The sequence below is a fragment of the Zosterops lateralis genome, assembly GCF_965231275.1.
Source record: "Zosterops lateralis genome assembly, chromosome: Z".
NCBI classification, from domain to species: domain Eukaryota; kingdom Metazoa; phylum Chordata; class Aves; order Passeriformes; family Zosteropidae; genus Zosterops; species Zosterops lateralis.
Genome location: NC_139800.1, coordinates 16,293,039 through 16,313,323, shown reverse-complemented (window position 1 = coordinate 16,313,323; position 20,285 = coordinate 16,293,039). Strand labels below are relative to the sequence as shown.

The following is a 20,285-nucleotide window of genomic DNA, read 5'->3' as shown; positions in this document are numbered from 1 at the left end:
TTACAGGAAATGATGGGGGCATTGGGACAAAGCTCTGTCGGTTTACAATACACATTTCTTGCTACAGCCTGGCATTTCTTTGTCTCCATTGCAGACAATGCCATCATTGTAGTGCTATGATAGCTGCAGGTACCCATGCAGATTTACTAGGAGATAAACTCTCTAAACTAGTAACTTTTCAGTAGGTCATTAACTCTAGAGATTACCAGCATGTCTGTTTGGATTATTCCTCTTAAAAGGCCAGCTGACTTCATCACTCAGTGAGCAATCCAAACTTGTCTCCACTGACTCAATAATCAGTCACATTTCAAAGCTGTTCTGGATCCCATCACATACCCTTCTGCCTCTGCAGTGCAGAAAAAAGGCTTTCCATGAGTCTTCCTGTACTTCTTGCTCATCACATCTTTTGTCTTCTAACCCGTGCTCATCTGCCTCACAGGATGGAATCTCCCCCTCTCATATATAAATGTTCAGGAGAGATATATATGTGTGTGTGTGTGTGTGTATTAAAATATATATATAGAGGATATAAATAATGGGCTGAGTGCGTGTGAAGGTTTTGTCAAAACACCAGTATGCCTGTGTGCATGTGTGTGTTAAGTGTGTGCAAGCACATGGACACAGACCAGACCCCACTTCTGCTGCTTCTTTGAGAAGAATTCTTTCAAGACCTGTGATAAGTGAAACAGCTAAAATAATGCCATGGAATGTTACAAAATGTGAATTGGAAGAAGTTACTTGAAGCCCATGAAAAATAAGCCATGTGCATAGTTTGTACATTTGATTGGCTTTCAGTAAATTCTGTCAGCAATTAGTCTTCCTATATTTGGAAATACTAGACACTCTAGCCTTGGAAAAATCTCCAATTAAAAATTAGCAGCATTCCACCTATAGCTCTTGGCCTAAAAGATGCAATCAACAGCTGTATCATAAAAATATGTATCAGAAGTGATTGTTTCAGTATAAAGGTTTTAGAGACCCTGGTGTCTAAAAATGCTCATATGCTTTTAAACTACTTTGGTAAACATGGGCATAGTTTTTTTCTCTGTATGCTTCATCAAAATATACTTTAACTTTTAAAATTGGGTATTTTGTATTCCAGGTATTACCAGCACAAGTGGAGGCAGAAGTTAACAGAGTTTTAAAGAATTTTATGGAAGGTTTAAACAGAGATCAGCTTTTCTTCACAAGTTATTTCTTACCTCATGAAAACTTGTTTTGGCAGCACTGCATTTAAAAATACCAAATGATCTTCTCCACTTGCTGGTTTCATTCAGTACTTCTTTCAGCTTGGTGCTGATTTTCACAATTAAGGATCTCGCTCAAAATCTCTCTGTATGTCTGTATGAAGTAGTTTAAGCAGTTGTTGAATGCAGTAAGCTACTTTTTGGTAGGTGCCCACCATTTATATGTTCAGATTTATGTGGACTCAAAGCACCACATCAGCAGCAAACAGGGGAGGGAACAATGCTGATATGATCTTAGAGACCACACGTGGAAAGCCTACCACACTCCTTCTCATTAACACAGAACTTCTTAAATAGATAATTTTGCTTGCAGTTATTGTGAGAAACAATTGCATTGAATAGGTGTGCTCATATGATAACTCAGCATCAGTTTAACCAAAATTCAGAATTGGCATCAGTCTGCATATTACAGATTCAAAATAAATGAATATACATCATATCTTAAACTTACATGAGCTGCAGGACATACAAAACCACACTAAATTAAAATGCACTGATTACTGTTAAACCTTCTGTCAAGAAGATTATTTATTTCCTGCAGACCAACTGACAGTAAATGTGAGTGCTTGGAGTCCTGAGTGGCCATCCAGCAATGCACTCAGAAATGCTTTGTCTGTCATTTACTGGCTTTCACTTACTGTGCTATTTAAGTTAATGACTTCCTAAATGCCATACAGGCTCTGTTATGTAGTCTTTAATCTGATTAGGAGCACACGAATAATTTAGCGTGCGATTAAACCATATAATTAATTCGTCCTATGATAATGAACTGTTAAGTAATTCCATTAGTCTGGCGTAAATACCAGGCCTTGAACTTAAATTTTACCGCTTCTTGAAGATGGTTCTTTCCTAGAAGAAATGGTTTTTATATAAATACTATTTAAAATTGAAAGCCTGCTCCCTCTGATTTCCTGAAATTGCTTTTTGAGCAAAAATGACTGGCTATTACCAAACTGTTCCAAAATGATGAAACTCCTGGTGATCTCCAGTGAAACAGAATTGAGTTGTAGCAGAGCATTTTTGAAGAAAGCATGCTCAATTTCTTCCAATCACCTTGAACTCAAACCTGCCTTACAGACTTCAAAGGGCAGTTTAAGGAAAACAGGGGGGGCAGGATTTTCATGTTACAGAAAAGCTCCTAGAGATCAGATGTGGATTTATTTATGATGTGTGCTGAAACCTAACTGACTATATTTGCCCAAGTACCGTGGAGTATGTTTTTTGAGTGATAATGCAGATGCTGGCACGCAGGAGAGATCTTGCAGAGATTATACTGACTGAACAGTGGAGCTGACCTGCTGAGTAGTGACGATCCAACAGCACGTATAAGATGGTTATTTATTATCAAGCATAAAATTATTCCTGTTTGTTTTCCCTCATGTTCCAGCTTAAACTCCCAGTGGTGTCACACAGGTTGCTTTGCATCGTGATTCCTGTGCTTCATTTGTTTTTTTTTCTGATTTCTGTGAGGTGCTAAGCTCTCTCAGAGTGCTAGGAGAATTACTCAGCCATGTTCTTGTGTTAAATATATAATCTTGCCTGCTTGAAATCAGATGTTTTTTACTGCTTTGCTGGACTGAGTCCACACTGCTGTAGTCCTGACAGAGTTTGAACTTCAGTCCTGGCGAGACACTGAAGAGCTTTTGCTTTGTGGTTTGGAGTTTTTTTCACACTTGCAAAAAAATTTTTTACAGAGCTGGAAATACCATTTAATCTCTTTATATAAAGTGTGAATAATTATCTCAGTGAAAGGTTTTTGAGTAAAACCACATCTATTTAGTACAGATTACTAGGGGCGTTGGTTCTAGATAAAGACTTCGATATTTCTCTTCGCATTCTTCAGATGATATTGGACATTAATGAGTGCATTATATTTCTTCAAACAGACTGGAATATATATTTCCTTATTTAAAGAAATTTGAGCACTTTTCTTTGCAATTCATTATACAAATAACAAAGCAAATAGCAGAATTTTGTCTTTTGGATGACTGCTATCTAAATACTAATAATAACTAAAAATTAAGATTGAAAAACACCCCAACCAACCAAAACAAAACCAAACAAACAAACAAGAAGGAGAAGTCTTGGAAGAATTAGTACTATGGTTGAGAAAGTGTTTCTAGCTTGAAAGAATTACCATGGTCATAAATAGGCCTGAATCTTCCTTAATGATACAACTATATGTAAAGCTGAGTATCTGTTCAGCAATTCACATCTGCATGTTATGCAGCTGAATGTTTGCACTTTCATTAGAGATGCAGCTATTTCACTGCTTTGATCTGTTTTGGGGGCTGAAAGGCAAACAGAGCAATTAAGTCTTTTCCAAGTTCAGTTTTTTCTATCTGTGTAGTAGATAGAAATTTAAGACTATAATTGCAATCCTCTTTTAGGATTTTTTTTCTGCTACAGAGATCTACTAATCTCAGAGCTGAGATTCTCCTTCTGTGTGCCTAGTCCATTACGTTACTGCTGTCAAAGTACAGCACGTTTTATTGTAAATAAAGAGGTGGTACACCATGTGCCACAGCTATTCTTAGACTTTTTAGCCAGGTTTTTGGAGGATAACTTTAAACAGCTTTCAGTAAAAGCCCAGAGCAATGTCCAAATGTGGATTCACTGAAGGGCTCCTTAACCACATCAAAGAACTGATAATCATTTGGCCTGTTTTAAGTTTAAATCAGAATAATTAACAGACACATTAATCCATAGGAAAAAGAAACCAACTGAAAGCACCAAAGGTGCCTCTTACAATAGAGAGATAAATAAACTGGATGTTGAAATTAAAATTTCATATACTCTCTATTCCAAAATTAGAAGTTTTTTTAGGAAAAAAAATTTTAAACCCAAAGTGAGCAGTTAATTCAGTATTGCAATTTTACCATTTTATAACTTGAATTCACTATAAATTATTTAGCTGACATAAAGACCTAATTGATAATATAAAGTTGCCTCGGTTCCATAGGTTTAGTTTGTATTTATAGTGTACTTTTTCATAGTCCTCAAATTTGCATAAAAGCATGCATAGTAAGTGCAATTCTATGTTTCTTTTGTTGGTAAAGTTTTGATTTTTTTTTTTAAGTGAAATGTGCCCTTTATGAGGTTTTTGGTTGGTTAGTTTTCTAGTTTGGAGTTCATAATACCACATTCTGTGGTATCATTCCTTGTTCTTTTTATACCCAGGGTAATAGTACACAATAGGTGAATGGTGTGTTACTTAGATCAGCTGAGACAGTTTGTTATTTCTGTTTCTTACTGTGGCTGAGTATAGAGCCCTGACAAGGGCTCTATGAAAACAGGCACTTGTCCAAGGGCTGCTGATGAGTTAATCAAGCTATAATATCAGCAAGCAAGGGAAGAGGGCTTTAACTCCATTGCAGGTTTAGATTGTGTTGATTGGAAGGGGTAAAACTAATTTCAGTTGCAGCATGACTCCATCCTGTTGGCACTCAAGGGGAATGAGGGTATGCAGGCAAAAAGATTCCAGCTATGCACAATCAGCCAAAGTGGTGTGAATATTTTTTGGCAAGCAACGAAAGATTGCCTCTTGGTGTCACTGGTCATGCCCTGAAATAACTTTTGAGAAATGTCCACACTGCTAGTGGAGACACGTAAGTTATTTTCACACTGTGAAAAATAAAGGCCTTTTCCACCCAGAAAAATTCTGCACAAGTACATGGACACCTATTTGGTAGTTGCAATAAAGAAGATTCAGGACAGACCTGGAGAGCTTGGAATTATATTCCCTTCTCAGCACTTGTTCTTATTTGGTGGTGGATCTGCTGGTGTATATTCACATGCATGGCACTCTCTTGTGCTGTTGCCTCTTTGTGATCTAATGGAATGATGAAACAACAGTGTACAGAAAACTTTTCAGATTAATCCTTCACTCAGTAATTTTGTGGTTTGGTTTGCAGCAGAGGGGCTACCCTTTGTTTTGTACTCGCTGCAGAGTTGCTGCTGTGGCAAGCAATGCTAAACTGGAAGAGGTTACTGGGGAAAAACTCTCATATTTGGAGTACACTGAGTTAATGGTGGTGGCAAAAGCAGAAGTACCATAATAGGTGCAGTTCAATGTCCTTATCTTTCTCCTTCCTTCTGGTCCTTTCAGGTTCAGAAACTATGTAAAGGTCAGGTCTAAACTTCAAACAAGTTGTGTTTATAAGCAAGACTCCTTCTGGTTAACTTTGAGTGTTAACATTTTTACCTGACCAGAGCAGATGCAAACAACTCAGTGTGTTGTGACTAAATAGTTTCTTTTCTCAGGGAGCTTCTTAGCCCAGTTTCATGTGTTTATGCTGACTCTGTTCACATCCCACTGGAGAGATGTTGTGTTTAAATTCACTTGTGATTGACCTTACTCCAACATTGCTATAGAAAGGGGCCAAGATATTTTTTTCTCCTTTTTATAACTCCTGGCTCCCTTTCTGTTCTGAAGTAATTAGCCTGAGCTGACCTCTAGCCAAATGTTTCTGTGGTCAAGTTTCAGCTGGCTTGAGGACAGTCAGCTGCTATAATTTTTTTTCCCTGATTTTAACTCTGTTCATTCTTACAAACTGCTGGAGTTGGGTAAGACATAGAATATTATTCTTTACAATAGTATATGTTACAGACAGTTGAAGGTTGGTTTTTTTTTTTTTTTCTGTTGAACAAGAGGCACTTAATTAGTGCCATTTGTCTTTCATAGGCACATAGGGTAGGTGTTGGGAGGTAGATACAATGGATTGTAAAAGGTCAGTTTTGTCCTAATGTCTACAGAGAAGCTGTCTCTTGCTAGGTTAACACTGAAGCCTCTGGATAATACTGTTCCTATTGACAGCAAGCCCATAAGAGTCTTAGTCTTAGAGGAAGGGCAGTGGGTCATCATGGAGCAGATCTTTGAGAAGTTTCTGCAAGGCGGTAGTTGTCTGATGGTGATGCAGGTAGCACTTCAGAGGACCCTTCTCTCAGAATTTTTATTCTGTACCACCAAAATGGTATCATAATGGAGAAGGGCCTGCTTTCCAACCGATTTTCTCCCATGAGACTGGAGCCATGGCAGTGTAGCCCTCAGTTAATCTCAAATACTACTAGAAGTGGCTGTCATAACTGCAGCCCAGCTGAGCTTTTGGTGTTTGTGCTGGATGCTGAGGTCACGTCCCTGGTGCTTCACATCCCATGCAGAGCTCCATTTGCCTGGGTGAGGCCTTGAGTATAAGCCCTTTCCCAGGGGCTCTGGCTTGCAGCTCCAAGGAGATAGCACAACTTGGCCTTTTACAAAGCCTCTTGCACAAAGGGTGGACATGATGCTTCCATATTTTCAGATGAGAACAGTTACTGTTTTTGAGCTCAGTCCTGTCCATAATGGGTATGTTCAGCATATACCAGTTGGATATTTTTCACAGACACAACTTGTCTGAATGGGTAGCTCAGTGGGATATCCCATGTGGTTTTAGGCAGAGCCAAGACAATGTTTTGTCTTGCTGAGATTCTGGCATTTGTGAGAGTCCACTGAAGAAGCATCATTTGTTTCTATACTGTGTTTTACTACCAAAAGGGCAAGGGATGAAGCAGAAGCTTTGTTCATCTCCGAGGTTTAGGAATGCAAATTAATCCTGTGCCCTGTTTCAGAGAGCTGATTGTTTTAGTCAAGGTCTGTGGCTCAGCAGGGAGTTTCCCAGTGATTGTAGAATTGATCTTAAACAAGTAATAACTGCTGCTGGAGGGTGGCTATACCCTCCCCTCCAGCCTGACTCCTCATTCCTATGCCTGTGCTGCCCCGTCTCTGCTCCTGGGCTGTGTCTTTGGGGAGTCCTGATAAAACCAGTCTGCAAACAGGTTCACTACAATAAATGTTTATGGATTCATTTTAACTGGAACAGTCTCCTGATGGAGTTCACTGTGTTGCAGGTATGTAAACAAGTCTGCCACTGCAAGAGGGAACAGCAGTACTGGAAGAGGATTGTTTTCCTCTGCAATAACAAGACCTTTCTGAAGTGCAGTGTGTTTGTTGACCTCTGTGATGTGTTTCCAGGCTCCTGGGTTAGTGCTTCAGCTGTCAAACCACTCTTCTTGGAAGGAAGCTGAGATGGCCACCAGTCAGGTGTGCAGGGATGGAAGGGATAGTAATGCTGTGACAGCTGCATGTGGGGACCTACCCTGTTCCCACCAGAGCTGTTTGGTGTCATTATGAAAAATGAAACAGTGAATGATGGATTCTGATAACATTTGTTCTCACAGGAGGAGTCCTATGAGAGTTTGACCTTCTCTTGTGGCTGTTACTAGGCAGGAAGAAGTAGAAAGGCTTGGAAAAGAGTGATTGGAAGATTAGCAGAGGCTAGTGGATGTGGGAGAACAGGAAAGTGTGAATAGGAAGGCAGCACGGGATGCCTGAGTACTGGGAAAGGAGAGTTGTAAATAGAGTAACGTGCTCAGGCCTGTGGAAGAGAAAATAAAACTTTAGGGAGAAAGTGGAAGAGCTGAGTGGAATAGACTGATGGGGTAGAAGTTGTGTAAGAGGAGAGAATTTTTCAAACACAGAGGCACATTTTTGTAGTAGATTTATTAATAACAGATAATAAGAATCCTTTAAACAAGAGTCCAGATGAGGCAGGGGGACCAATTGAGCTACCTGAAAATGTAGCTGAACTTGGATAAACCTTGTACTGTGGCAGTGTATCTCCTCTTCTGAGAATTAGGAGGATTGTTGGTTTGTGATTTGCATTTTTAGCTTTGTCCCAGGTCTGTGCGTTCCAACAGCTGCAGTTGTCACTTCTCCTTGTCCTGCTCCCCAAGTTGTCTCACTCCCGCAACGTCCCAACTCCTCACTAAAGCACTTCTCTTCCTTTCCTCCCTTCTTCCTTTCCTGCTGTCCTCCTTTCTTCCTTTCTTTCTTCCTCCATCCTGCCCTCCATCCCCCTCTTTGATGTGACCCATGTCCACTTGTTGAGAGAAGAGTCCTGCTGGTGCCTGACCAGTCCGAAGAGTTCCTACAGCTCTTCTCTTCACATAGCAGTCCCATGCCCACTCAGGCTGGCCCAAGCTTGTCTGTGTGGTGCTGCTGGGCATCCTTGTCCTGATGTGTGTGCTTTGGGAAGCATTTTCTGGCTTGTCTGTGCAGGTCTGGCTTAAGTTGTGGTAGTCTAAAGCAGTTTGAGTAAACCTGAGAATTATTTAGCAATTTAAGGAGGATGTGAGAAAATACCTTCTGATTTTCAAATTTTGTGCTGAACAGCATGGATGAGAAATCTGGAGTTGGTAATAGTTTTGGTTTTTGAATCATTCTGTTTTCTTAGTGTAAGAAAATTGAGGGAATTACTTTTTAAATTCAGCATTACTATAGCTTTGTGTTCTCTGCATTCTTGTGTTTTATGGTCTATAACTTAATTCAAGCTTTGATAACTCTACTAAGAGACTGACTAGGTTTTGACACCCAGATTTGATAGCATGAGTTGTTACTTGATAACACCCACTTAGAGATTGTTACTCATTAGTTGGCTTGGTTGTTTATACACTTGCGATTTAATCTCCTGTTAGATAAGGAAAGAAGATCTCTAAATGAAAACAGTCCAGTGTAGAATCATGGTCTGTTATACCAATTTGCAGTCAGATGTGGAAGTGGATTTGTTCTCTCTCTGTTGCCTCTCTGAACAAGGTGTCTGTGTATCATGCTAGTTTGGTGTCACAGAACAAAAAAATGCTACCTGATTTGTTTCAACATACATGCTTATTTTAGCTTGTATGTTGTAGCTTTTGTTTTGAAGGTCTCCATGACTATAAATGGTCAGGTCATCATCCATGGTGTGGATACTTTGCCCATACTTTCTATTGACACTTCATGGAGTTTTGGGAGCATGGTACCATTTTGTGCAGAAGGCTGCACTGTCTCCAAGTCCAGCATGGAGCAGCTGTTGCCATTCACAGTTGTTACCAGATGCTGGTAATAAGGGCAGGAGCAAAGCAGTGCCCCAAAACAAGATTGTGCTGTGGGGTTGTACGATGTGTGGCACAAGTGAATTAAGAAACACGGGGAGTGTGCTCTTTTGGGTAAGCTGTAAAGGCTTGCTGGTTTATGCTAAGATAGTAAGTGTTTTCATTCTTGGGGGTTTTAAAGTCATTTGTAGATGCAGTCTATCAATTGAGAATAGTTGATTTTTCCTCCCTCTGTATTTAATGGACTAGAGACACATAAGCTACTTCTCTTGTAACTACAGTATTTACTATCTGTTCTAGACTGCAAGATGATGTATTACTTTATGAGGCAATAAACAATAAACTAAATGTACTTCTGGTGTAAATCCAATCAAAGATTCAATAAAACTAGATAATAGCTTAAATGTCGTATCGTATTAGTAATATTTGCTTGTAAAGAAACTCTCTTATTGTCTTTTGTTATTACAGAGTTAGAAGTATGGATCTTCGGCATCTACTGTTTACTCTGGCACTGATATGTGCAAATGACTCACTTTCTGCAAGTGATGGTAAGTTTTATGATGCTTTTCCATGCCTTTGTGTGTGTAGATACATATGTATGTAGTTCTTTATAAACAGTATTTTTATGTTGAATTTTTGATAACAGTGCAACTTTCTTGATTGCAGTAACCCAGTAATGGGACATATGCATCAGTTAATCTTTTTGTAAGTATAGTGGATGAGGTTGGGACATGTTGCAGAATGAAGGTGAATTTCATAGCCGGTTTTTGATGTGTAAGCAAGATGGATCAACATTAGTGTTACACATCTGGATTTTATTTGCGTGAGTATTGAAGTTATGAAAGAATTGTATGGAGTTCATTTTTTTAATGTGAGCTAGTGTTTTTTTTCCTAAACAAGTCTTCTAGTATATTCATATTTTAAATTTAATTTATTCATATCTTAAGTATAGGACTGTTTGGACATACTGAGTAAGCCTTTAAAGACCATCTGCTTTGAATCTCCAGCCAATATGAACAAGTTTCATAAGAAATAAACTTAGTAATTCTTGGGTAGAGATTATGGGATTTCAAAAGAACGTGTACCCTCAACCAGCCAGCTGGGACTGGCGTTTAACTCATTAAACAAAACCCATGAACTCCAGTGGGACTTGCATGTTGTGTCAGATTGATCTGCTTATGTTTGTTGTGATCTAATTATGTAAAGAAGTGCAGCTCAGCCTGGTCGGCTCCATGCTGTTCTGGTCTTCAGAACAGACAGCAGGAACAGTTTTCCATAATAACTGATTTTCTGCAGACATGTCCCTGCTTCTGTCAAAGCTACAAAGCAGCTGCAGCTCTGTAAGTAGGTGCCCTCCTGACTTCCTAATCGAAATCTGTGTTAGCAGAGCAAGTCAGAAAGGGCAGTTTGTCAAGAAACGGTATTAAAAGTGGGATGAAAACTGCTTCCACAGCAAATTCTAGATAAAGTGATACATTTTTCAGTTAAAATTTCTGACATCTCTCAGGTTTTTTTTTTAGGCCCATTCTTTAGTTTTACTGAGTGCAAATTAAACATCTATGGACTTGCAAGCCGTGTTTCATCAGCCTTTCCAGTGCTAGTTTTAGAATATGGTGGTAAGCCAAAAGGCTATGACATAGTTGCCTGTAGTCACAACTGGCTTACATTTTAAAGGTATAACCATAGCTCTTTGTCCTGATACAGTTCTGTATTTTCTTGGAGTTGCATACTTTGAATTTCTAGGTACCTTGTATAGGAGAGGCATATGGGGTGTTACTCTGATATTAATGGAGACATTAAACTGAAATGAGAAATAATTAAAACTCAGGTGATCAGTTCTCAGACAATTCTTCTATAAAGTTCTTCATTCTGTTTGTTAACAAACGGGTTTGGATAGAGAAAACACAAGTTTCTGTTTATTTACTTCTATGTGTGTGGCTCAAATGCTTGTCCTGTGTGTTGTCAGAAAGAGAACCTATAAGACTGCTAGTTAAGGCTTTTTCTTTGATATTTACCGAATATATACATGTACCAGCTTCTATTCATTGCCATCACAGAATGGCCAGTAGAACAAAAATAATGTGTCCTGACTTGATCCTTTCCCCCGCCATGTCTGCATTTTACAGTAGACTCATTTAACAGTCCAAAATAATCCCCAGGGTAATCTATTGGACCAACTGATTTCTCTCTTGGGTTTTAATAGCACATGAGGATTATATGATCCTTGGCAGATGAGTTGTGGTCCAGATGTCCTAACTGCAGTAAAAATCTGTGTTATAAATAAAACTTGACCACAGCATCATCTTTGTGTGACTTTGTCTATGCTGATGAAACAGTAACTTCTGTGAGATTACCTTCAGAACCAAAAAAATTAAAAATATTTTGGCTGTTTCTGTGCTTAAATACAAGACACAGTACTAAATATTTATGTCCTGATTTGTTGTACTATTAAAGATTGTGTGTGTGAAGGGAATCACTTTGTTTAGTGATTGCTAATGACTAAATTGCTTTTAATTCTTGGACACATTCTTTCTGAGTTGGGCACATGCTCAATTGAGAATGTCAGAGAAGGAAGTATAAATTGAACAAGTGTATTTGAGATTGCAGCATGGAAGAATATCCATTTGCTGTTCTTTTGTGATTTAGGACAGACTATTAGGCAAGGTCTCTTTATTACATGCTTGGGGGTTTTTTTCTCCCATGTGAATGTGCTCATATGTACAAAAGTTCTCATGAGCATCCAGCCCCACTCAGGTCATGAATGCTGACAGTCTTTCAGTGCTCTCTGCCCAGCAAAGTCTTGCTGAGGCCTTCGTGTAAACTTAATTACATGTGCTCTGTACTTGTACCATATCTGATATGTTGCCTGGGACAGGATCTGTGGTGTCATGGCTCCCTAAAAATTTCATGTCAGTAGTTCTATTTCTTCTGGCAGCAGAAGAAATAAAAATTACATATGCTTGGTAGTCTTGTACCAAAGCCCAGTACTGAATGAGTGTAATATAGACTTGTACATGGGATGCTTTTATGTCTTGAAAATAAACAAAGCTTAAGTTCAGCCTTACAAGAGAGTGCTTGGAGCTGGCTTTTTGCCATGGGATCAGATCTTCCCTAGACAGACTGAAATCCCATACAAGTTTCCTTCTGGCAGGATCAAGGGTGTGAGGCCAGCAGTTGGCCAGGCAACTGCACAACATTTGAGACCAGATATTGGACATTTACTCACCTATTTGCTGTCTCCAGGCTGGTATCCAGTTCTGCTGGAGGCTTTCTATTGATTTAGCTTGTTTTTCATGCTCTCCTCTTTCAAAGAAGCTGGCTTCCAGCTCCCTAAACTGAGACTGCAGCTAGCATGAAGGGAGAAGGGTGCCCACTGTCTCTGAGAGGGTGGTGCTTGAAGTGACCAAGCATGTCCACTGCTCCTGGACTTCTACTGTAATTCAGGGCTGGAGCAGGTCTGGGATTTGCAGCTTTTCAACAGGGTTGCTGACCCATGTGCTGTCCATGCCCTTGAGCTCCCTGATGTACAATGACAAGGGTAGAACAGAGGCAGTGGCAGAAAGAGAGAAAAGGCCACAATCACAGGAAGGTAATTTCTAATAGGTGCGTAATTACCACAGGTAAATGAATTTTGTGCTTTCAGAATTGGAAAGCACAAGGCCCATTTTCACAGCTGATTAAGACATTTTCGTCAGCAAAGCAACCTTCTAGGTTGCTTTGAAGATGGGGAATTGTGTGATTTTGACATTTTAGTTTAATTTAGTTAATTAGGTACATAAACAAGAAAGAGTACTGCCTCATAAGCAGATGTACATCTGTACAGTATCATTTATAATTCATAAAAAAAGATCAATCTTATGTTTGCCTACAGATACACAGTTTGTATTTGAGATTTTACATTAACGTAACTGTGGTGTTTCAAAACCATATCCAGAATTCACCAAGGTATTTTGGTTTACTGTACCTGCTGACATCAGAAGCAGTTGAGAGGAATTGCTCCAGACATAGACTGAAATGTGTTTAGGAAGCAAAATGAAAGTTGTGATATTGTTTGCTTGTTCCATCTCTACAAGTGATGAGTCTAAGTCAAATAAGGACATAGAGAAATAAACTGGAAATTAGTCCCAGTTAATAAAACAATACATAAGCTGAAGCAGCTCCAAAATGAATTTCTTCCAGTGAAAAAGCTGGGAAATGTCTTTTACCATATTTTTATGTTAGATCAAAGTTGATTTCAGACTATTACATTTATGTTAATTCATCCTCTAAAAACAGGTTTAGAAGGGCATTCATATTTAACGATGGCACAAGAAAAATAATTTTCAGTGAACCAGTTTTGTACAGTGACAATTTTAAGAGCAGCAAGCCTTAAATTATTGTTCATTTTATCTAACTGAATTTGAAAAATTTATTTCTTTTTTCATCACAACTTTTAAAATTATTTTATGAATCTGCTATGCTCAAATATTTTATTTGCATAGCTTATACTTAAGAAACAAACTTACTTAGTTTCCTTTCTGAAACAAATCCAATCCAGTTTTTATTTCCATCAGGATGTCCTTTTATTTTACTGGTATCTGTTTTTGTACTTTGATGCTTTCTGTGCATTACATGTTGATGATAAACCATCTATCTATATGTGTGCACTGGGTATCAGTGCTCTAGTTGCAGAACTGGAGACTGAATCCAAAACCCGTGCATAGGACTTCAGTGTTATTAAAGACATGCCTGAGCAGCCAAGACTTCTGTGCAGTCTCCCAGTGATACTGGAGGACCTGCTGGACATCTGAGTCTTCCTGGGATGGTCAGAAGCTTACAGAGCTTTATTAAAAACCTCAAGGCCAGGTATCTGATACGTAATTACCATCTCTTTTCTGGCAATTAAATCAACTCTGTCTGCTACTCTTTGTTCCAGGGCCTGTTTTGACTAACTCTATATTGGGAGCTTGGACACCTAAGGATAAGGTTCATCACAGGGATAACCTCTAGGTGTAGTGGTGTGGAAAATTCCACACCACTACATCGAGGTACTCAAAAATTCTGCATAAAACTTGCAGATAGCATGCCTGTGCCTTTTCAACAGAAGCTGGAAGGCAGGTAGAGTATCCTGGGCAGTAAGAGGTAGCTACAGTTGTTTAGGCAACTGGATTTTGCCCTATGTGGCATAAAAGGAGCTAAATCTAGGTGTCTTTATTTTGAACTGAATCTCATCTTTGTACCTGCCTCCTTTCAATGTGCATAAATCTGCTTGCTTTCTTCTGGGTAGTGTCATAGCTGCTCAGCCACACACTGTAGGTTTTCTGCTACTGCCGAGGTGAGGGGTCTTCTCACTGTATTGACAGGAAAACAGCTGAGGTCTTGCTGTCACCATGAAGCTTAGTGTCAGACACATATTGTCTAAAGACTTTCGTGGCACGTGAGGGAATTACTAGAATAAGAATAAGCAGAAAGGTGCCTTTGAATGGCAGCATATTCTCTTCTAGGACAGGGAAATTCATCCATCAGTTCATATATTCAGGAGGTACCTGACCTGAACCATTCAGAAAAATGGTCTTGTCTGTAAACATGTTTTGTGATTTAGGTGACCTCAAATTTTATAGATATAGTCAGCCACAAACCATTTCTCAGGTTTAACAACTTCTTTCATAATCACAAAGACTAGACATATTTGCATATCTTACAATCCTAATCTTACTAGGAAGGTACAAAGGGACAGAATCTTCCTTAGCTTAAGCTGCAAACATTATGCCTTCTCTTGGTAAATAGTATTGCTATAATACAATTGGTAATCATTCATTCATAGTGATCGTTTTCTCTTCTTAATTCTTTTAGTTTGGTTCGTCTTTGCTGTGGCCTTTCTCTGCTTTGCCTGTTTTCTCAGTTAAAAGCAGGTAGATATGGAACACAGGTCCAAGCAGAGGTGGCAGTAAAATCTGAGAAGCTGAAAGCCATGATCATTGCGGTGCTCCCTGGTGTATGTGGTTGGGGACAGAACTGTTAAGAAGGCAGGTTTAAAACTTCCACCTGAAAACAAAGCCTTTAGAATAGTTGCCCTATTTGCCTATTTTAAGTGTTTCTGAGCAAGAAATGTGTTCCATTTTGTAGAAGAAATTGCCACAGACACATTCCAGGAGCCAGAGTCAAAAACCTTGGCACAGAGAAGCATAAGTTATGCCACTGTGATCTGGCTAAGCCATTTCGGCTGAAGAGAAGATTCATTTTGGCAGAGAGAAAAATAGTATTTCCATCATCACTTTCCATTGGGATTAAGGATGGCTTTGATGACTAGCAGAAAAATCTGAGGGAAGGCCAAAGAAGTGCACTTCTGAGCTACTTTTACTGCTCTTGCTTCCTACCCAGTAGTATATATTTCAGGTAAACCATTTGTCTGGGCCTGGGTGACAGTATCTTATGGAGGAGAAAGGATTTCACTTTGCTGGTCTGTCTTTAACAGAAAACGATTTGAGATTTCTAAATGTGGAAAACACATGCTGAAAATTAATTGCAGACAGGGCTATATTTTATAAGAAAACTCAGAAAATAAAAAACATTTTAAGGTATCTGAAGCCTGAAATCTTACCCCTAAATGTCTGTGTTTAAGCCTTGTATCTGAGTAGATCCAGTGGTTTAAATGCTAACCTGGGATGCAGAAACTTTTCTCCTTTGTCCTCTCCCCCAAAACACATATGTGACTCCAGCATTTACTGAACATTTTCAGGATTTTGAATATCTTCACCCACAAGCCTTACAAAAACACTACATGGACAATCAGCTTCAATCAGACACCCTGTAAAATAACGTATGTGCCAAAGTTTCCCCATCCAGTTATCTCTGTCATTCTTAATATTCCTGCTATTGTATGTATTTCCTTCATTGCTCTTTTGTTGCTATCATATTTTCTTCTCTGTTAGACCCAGACTTGCCAATTTGCTGTCCTCTGATTGCTGTGTTTTGAGGCAACTTGAAAGAATTAGCAACTAATCAGTGGTTAGAGCTTGGTGTAGTCAGAAGGAGAGGTCAGTCTCTTTCCCTCCCAGTGACAAAGCTGGTGACCCCAGCAGGTCTTTGCCCTCCCAAGCAGACTTACAGACTGCAGCCACCAGCACACACTCTGGTCCTCCTGGGAACCAGAGCTGCTCCTCCTCTACCAGGACAGAGCTGCACCCAGAACCACTGACTGATTGTGGCTTGCTTTCAGAGGAGAGAGGCCAGTTTGAAACATGAACTTTTGCCCACGCATGCAGTGAAGCCTTTTGTATTTATGGAGGAAGATCAGATGATGGAAATTATGCAAAACCTTGCACAGCAGTTTGTTACCACTATCTAAGAAGCTAACGAGTGAAAAAATTACTAGTTACAGTCTACTTTAACTCTACTTTGTATTTGAAATGTAATTGTGTGTTTAATGTGAATTAGAGAAACAGTCTGTACTGCACTAGCCAAATCAATGCAGTAAATAAACTAACTCTGCACCAGGGGAAGGAAAAGTAGCTCTAGCAGATAAACACTAGTCTGTATTATAAAAGTATGAGTTAGAATGAATCATTCCATGCAGTAAAGTACACATAGAGCAAATTTCTTTCAATACTATCTATCCCTAACAGGAAAAAGAACCTCCAGTTACTGCATATTCAGAGTATGTAATGAAGTGTTCATGAAAAGAAGTGACCTTTTCATTGATTTAAACAATGATGCAGTTATTGTCCAGTAACTTGTACTGTCGAATTTAAAACACAAGAGATTTTTACAAACAGGAAACTCTGCAATGTTGCACATTTGCTTTCCATGCTGTGACAGTGGGGATTGTACTGGAAACTGAGTCAAAGTGTGACTGGAATTTGTAGAGCTGTAACTGAACACATCTAGTTTCTATCACTATAAATGAGGGAGTATTGTGTGCACCTTAGTATTTTGGCACAACTGGTTATTCTCTTCAACTGTTGCAAGCAGTCAGAAGTGAACGAGAAACATTCTGGAGCAGTTCACAAGATGCCATTCTTGAATCACACAGAGTGACTTTGAAAGCTTTGCACCGGCCACCACCTGCAGCAGAACCAGATGATTCTCAGGGTTGCAGCAGAACTTTTCACAGTTGGATACTTTTGGAACTGGAGCCACTATTTGAAGTACCTTGAGGAATTTTTGGTCAGTTGGGCTCCAGAGACTCCCCTGTTTCCAGCCCTGGCAACTGCCCCAGACTTCCTTGTTACATTCTGGCACACTAAATTGGTTCCCAGGTGATTATCATCTTCTGAGGATGGAGAGGGGAATGAGATACCATTGGGGAGCTTGGCTGTGGTGTGGCCCTCCACAAGAAGTTTCTGGCAAGGCTCCTCTTGGAGAGTAAAAGTACCTGGCATAATCTGTTTCCCTTCTGTACTACTGGAGAAGTGCCCAGAATGAACTATGGAAGAATGACACAGTAGGTGAGAAGCACAGCTGCAAACTATGAGTAGGACTCTCTAGCTTCTGAACCTGGAACAAATCCTGCCACTTAACAAGATGGAGATTTCTCTACATTGCTTGCTATTCTTGCCTTTTGTAAAAGCATAATTAAGTAGTAACAGCAGTGGAGAGTTTTCTTCAGAACATCTAGCAGTTTGTCACTCTGCTAGGGATTTTGAATTCTTCCTGTGTAATGCAGTGAAGATTTTTTTTTTGGAACAGGATTTGTTTTTTTTACAGATAATTAAATGTCTTCTACTAAGTCATTTGGTGCAAAGGGGTGTTGAAAAGCCATAATGTAGGCTGATAAAGTTGGTGGACTGTCTGAAGAGCCACACATAATGCCAGTTCAGTCCTGTGTTTCATTCTCATTAAATTGGTGATGGAGGCAGGCAGTTGTTCACTCCCTGCCATGTGGATTTTGTGAGAGCCCTTGATACAGCACTGTAAGCAAAGATTCCTTACAAAAACACCAGGGATAAAATGGAAGAAATTGTATGGATTAAAGAATTAATCAAAAGAGAGAAAAAAGGAACAAATGAGCTCCCACCTCCAAGGGTATTCCTGTCTACAGATTGTGCAAGGAGGAATTTAAGGGAGCTCAGTTCTGCTGGGAGAGCTGTGTGGCAGGATGGGATGGAAAGCAGTGTGTGTCAGTGCAGGCAGGAGGAACAGGATGAGGCTGCCGGGGTAACTCTTCCCAATCTTTAATGAAGCATCAGTCTCATTACAAGATTTTGCATAGCTAAAGGATGGTAGCAGGTCGCAGTCTGCCCACAGCAGCCACAAATTTCTTTGTTACAAAGCATCTTAAAACTTTTTCAGCTAGTAACATATTGTTGAAGCTTACAAACAATTGTTCTAACCAGTCAATTATAGCACATGTACACTTGCTTTGAATGATGTTTGTTTGTATGTTTTTCTATTAACAATACACAGTACCTTTATTAAGCTTAAGACCTTCTGCTATCTTGTCAGGCATATATTTTCTGCAGTGTTAAGATTTATTCAAGCCAGATCTATAAACTAAGCCTTTGTTTCCCATGTCCTTGTTTGCTATACTAGAGTATCTTTTCTAGTTTCAAACTTTTTCAGTTAGAGCAGATTCTGAGTTCTCAGCTTTTTCTGTTTGAGACCTGCTTTTTCAGCTCCTAAAAATCCTTTTTACTTTTAGTGTTTCCCACAGCAGTACAGTTCTGCAGGGTGCCAGGGGAATGGCAGGGAAGGATGGGAACGGAGGCTGCTGGACCCTGAAGCCGTGTGCGCAAACACTCGCACGGCACTGCGGGAATGGTGGGATGGGACTGCCCAGGGAAACACCACAGACCCACCCAGAACAAGAAGACTGTCTTCTGTGGGCTGTCCCAAACTGTACCCTGAGCATATGCAGAGAAACAGGCTGAAAGGAAATATGTTTAGTTTGTATTTGGTGTGGGATTTTGTTTATTTATTACTCCCCTAAAAATGTGTAGTATTGGCTTTAGGGCTGACATGGAAACTTCAGAAGCAAATTTGAAAAATGACTTGGATCACGAATTTACCCTTCAATTCCTATCCGGTCGAACCCTCCTCTGTTTTTCACTTTGTAAAGACAAAATAACAAGACCAATTACATGCCTGGCAGGCAGACACCACGTGCATCATGTTGCTTTCAAAATACACTTTGTGTTTGCTACCTATGCCTACTGTATAACAGGAAAAACAGATAGTATTTATAAATAATAAATCTTCAACAAAAAACTTGTACAAGTAAAATAATGTCATTATGCCCTTTGAATTTGTGTCTGATCTCCTCATAGCTGAAACTAAACAAAGAATAATGTGATAATTTATTTTAACAGGGAAAAAGCAAGTGTTAAGGAAGCAAATGTAGGTAATAACTGTAAATGTTAATGTGATCTATTTATTATTTGCTGTTAATGATCAAGTAGTTAATAGTCAATGTAATTACTTCAGTAAAAATGCTGATGTCAACTATAGTTATGTTGTGTAGGTTTTAATTCAAACCATCTGTTTTATTCCTTGTATGTATCATGGTTTGATCTTTGCTTGCAGTGAAGTGTTTTTCTGGAAGTTAAAAGTAATTATTAAAGGAATGGAAATTATTAGTGGTTCATGGTTTGGCGAGGAAAAGAAATGCCTTTTCAAGTTTCTGGTGTCTGCTTTAGAGACCTCCTGCACCAGAAATGCTTGAGGGTGGAGTATAACACAGAGTATTTTCTGTCATAGTCTATGTGATATTTGGGGTTTGTCCCAGTGAGAGATGTCTGTAAGTGTAAGTCTGATTATTCTCCACCACTTAATTAAGCCAATTTATTTCACAGGGCAAAGGAAATATGAGTGATTTATTAAAAAGGAGGTATGAAACCCTGGAGAAAAATGTCAGAAATGCTGGTGTGTGTACATAAACAAGGCAATTTACTTTTTAGTGAACTGTGTAATTCTCCAGTGTATTCTTCAGTGGATTTGTAGAGGATGTTTGGTCTTGCTAACTTGTTGAGTTAGCTTTGATTGTACCTGTCCTGTCTAAAATTTCCCTGTTACCCAAGGATATCTCCACCTGACTCCAGAGCTCAGCCTTCATGCTGTGAAAATCTGTTAAGCCACTTTGCAGTAAAAAGAGAAGCATCTAGGGCAGCTCCACAAGTAGTGAAATAGATTTGAGATCAATAATTTATTATCTTT

The 20,285-nt window shown here is 39.2% G+C and overlaps 1 protein-coding gene across 2 annotated transcripts in view; it reads left to right on the top strand.

The window, feature by feature from the left end:
* GHR (growth hormone receptor) overlaps positions 1–20,285 on the top strand; it is a 134,670-nt gene that overhangs the window by 59,476 nt on the left and 54,909 nt on the right. For both annotated transcript variants that reach the window (XM_083883474.1, XM_083883473.1), the window contains exon 3: positions 9,624–9,703. In XM_083883474.1, coding sequence (XP_083739600.1) covers positions 9,634–9,703 — 70 coding nt within the window. In that variant the 5' untranslated portion in view covers positions 9,624–9,633. The remainder of the gene's footprint in view (positions 1–9,623; positions 9,704–20,285) is intronic.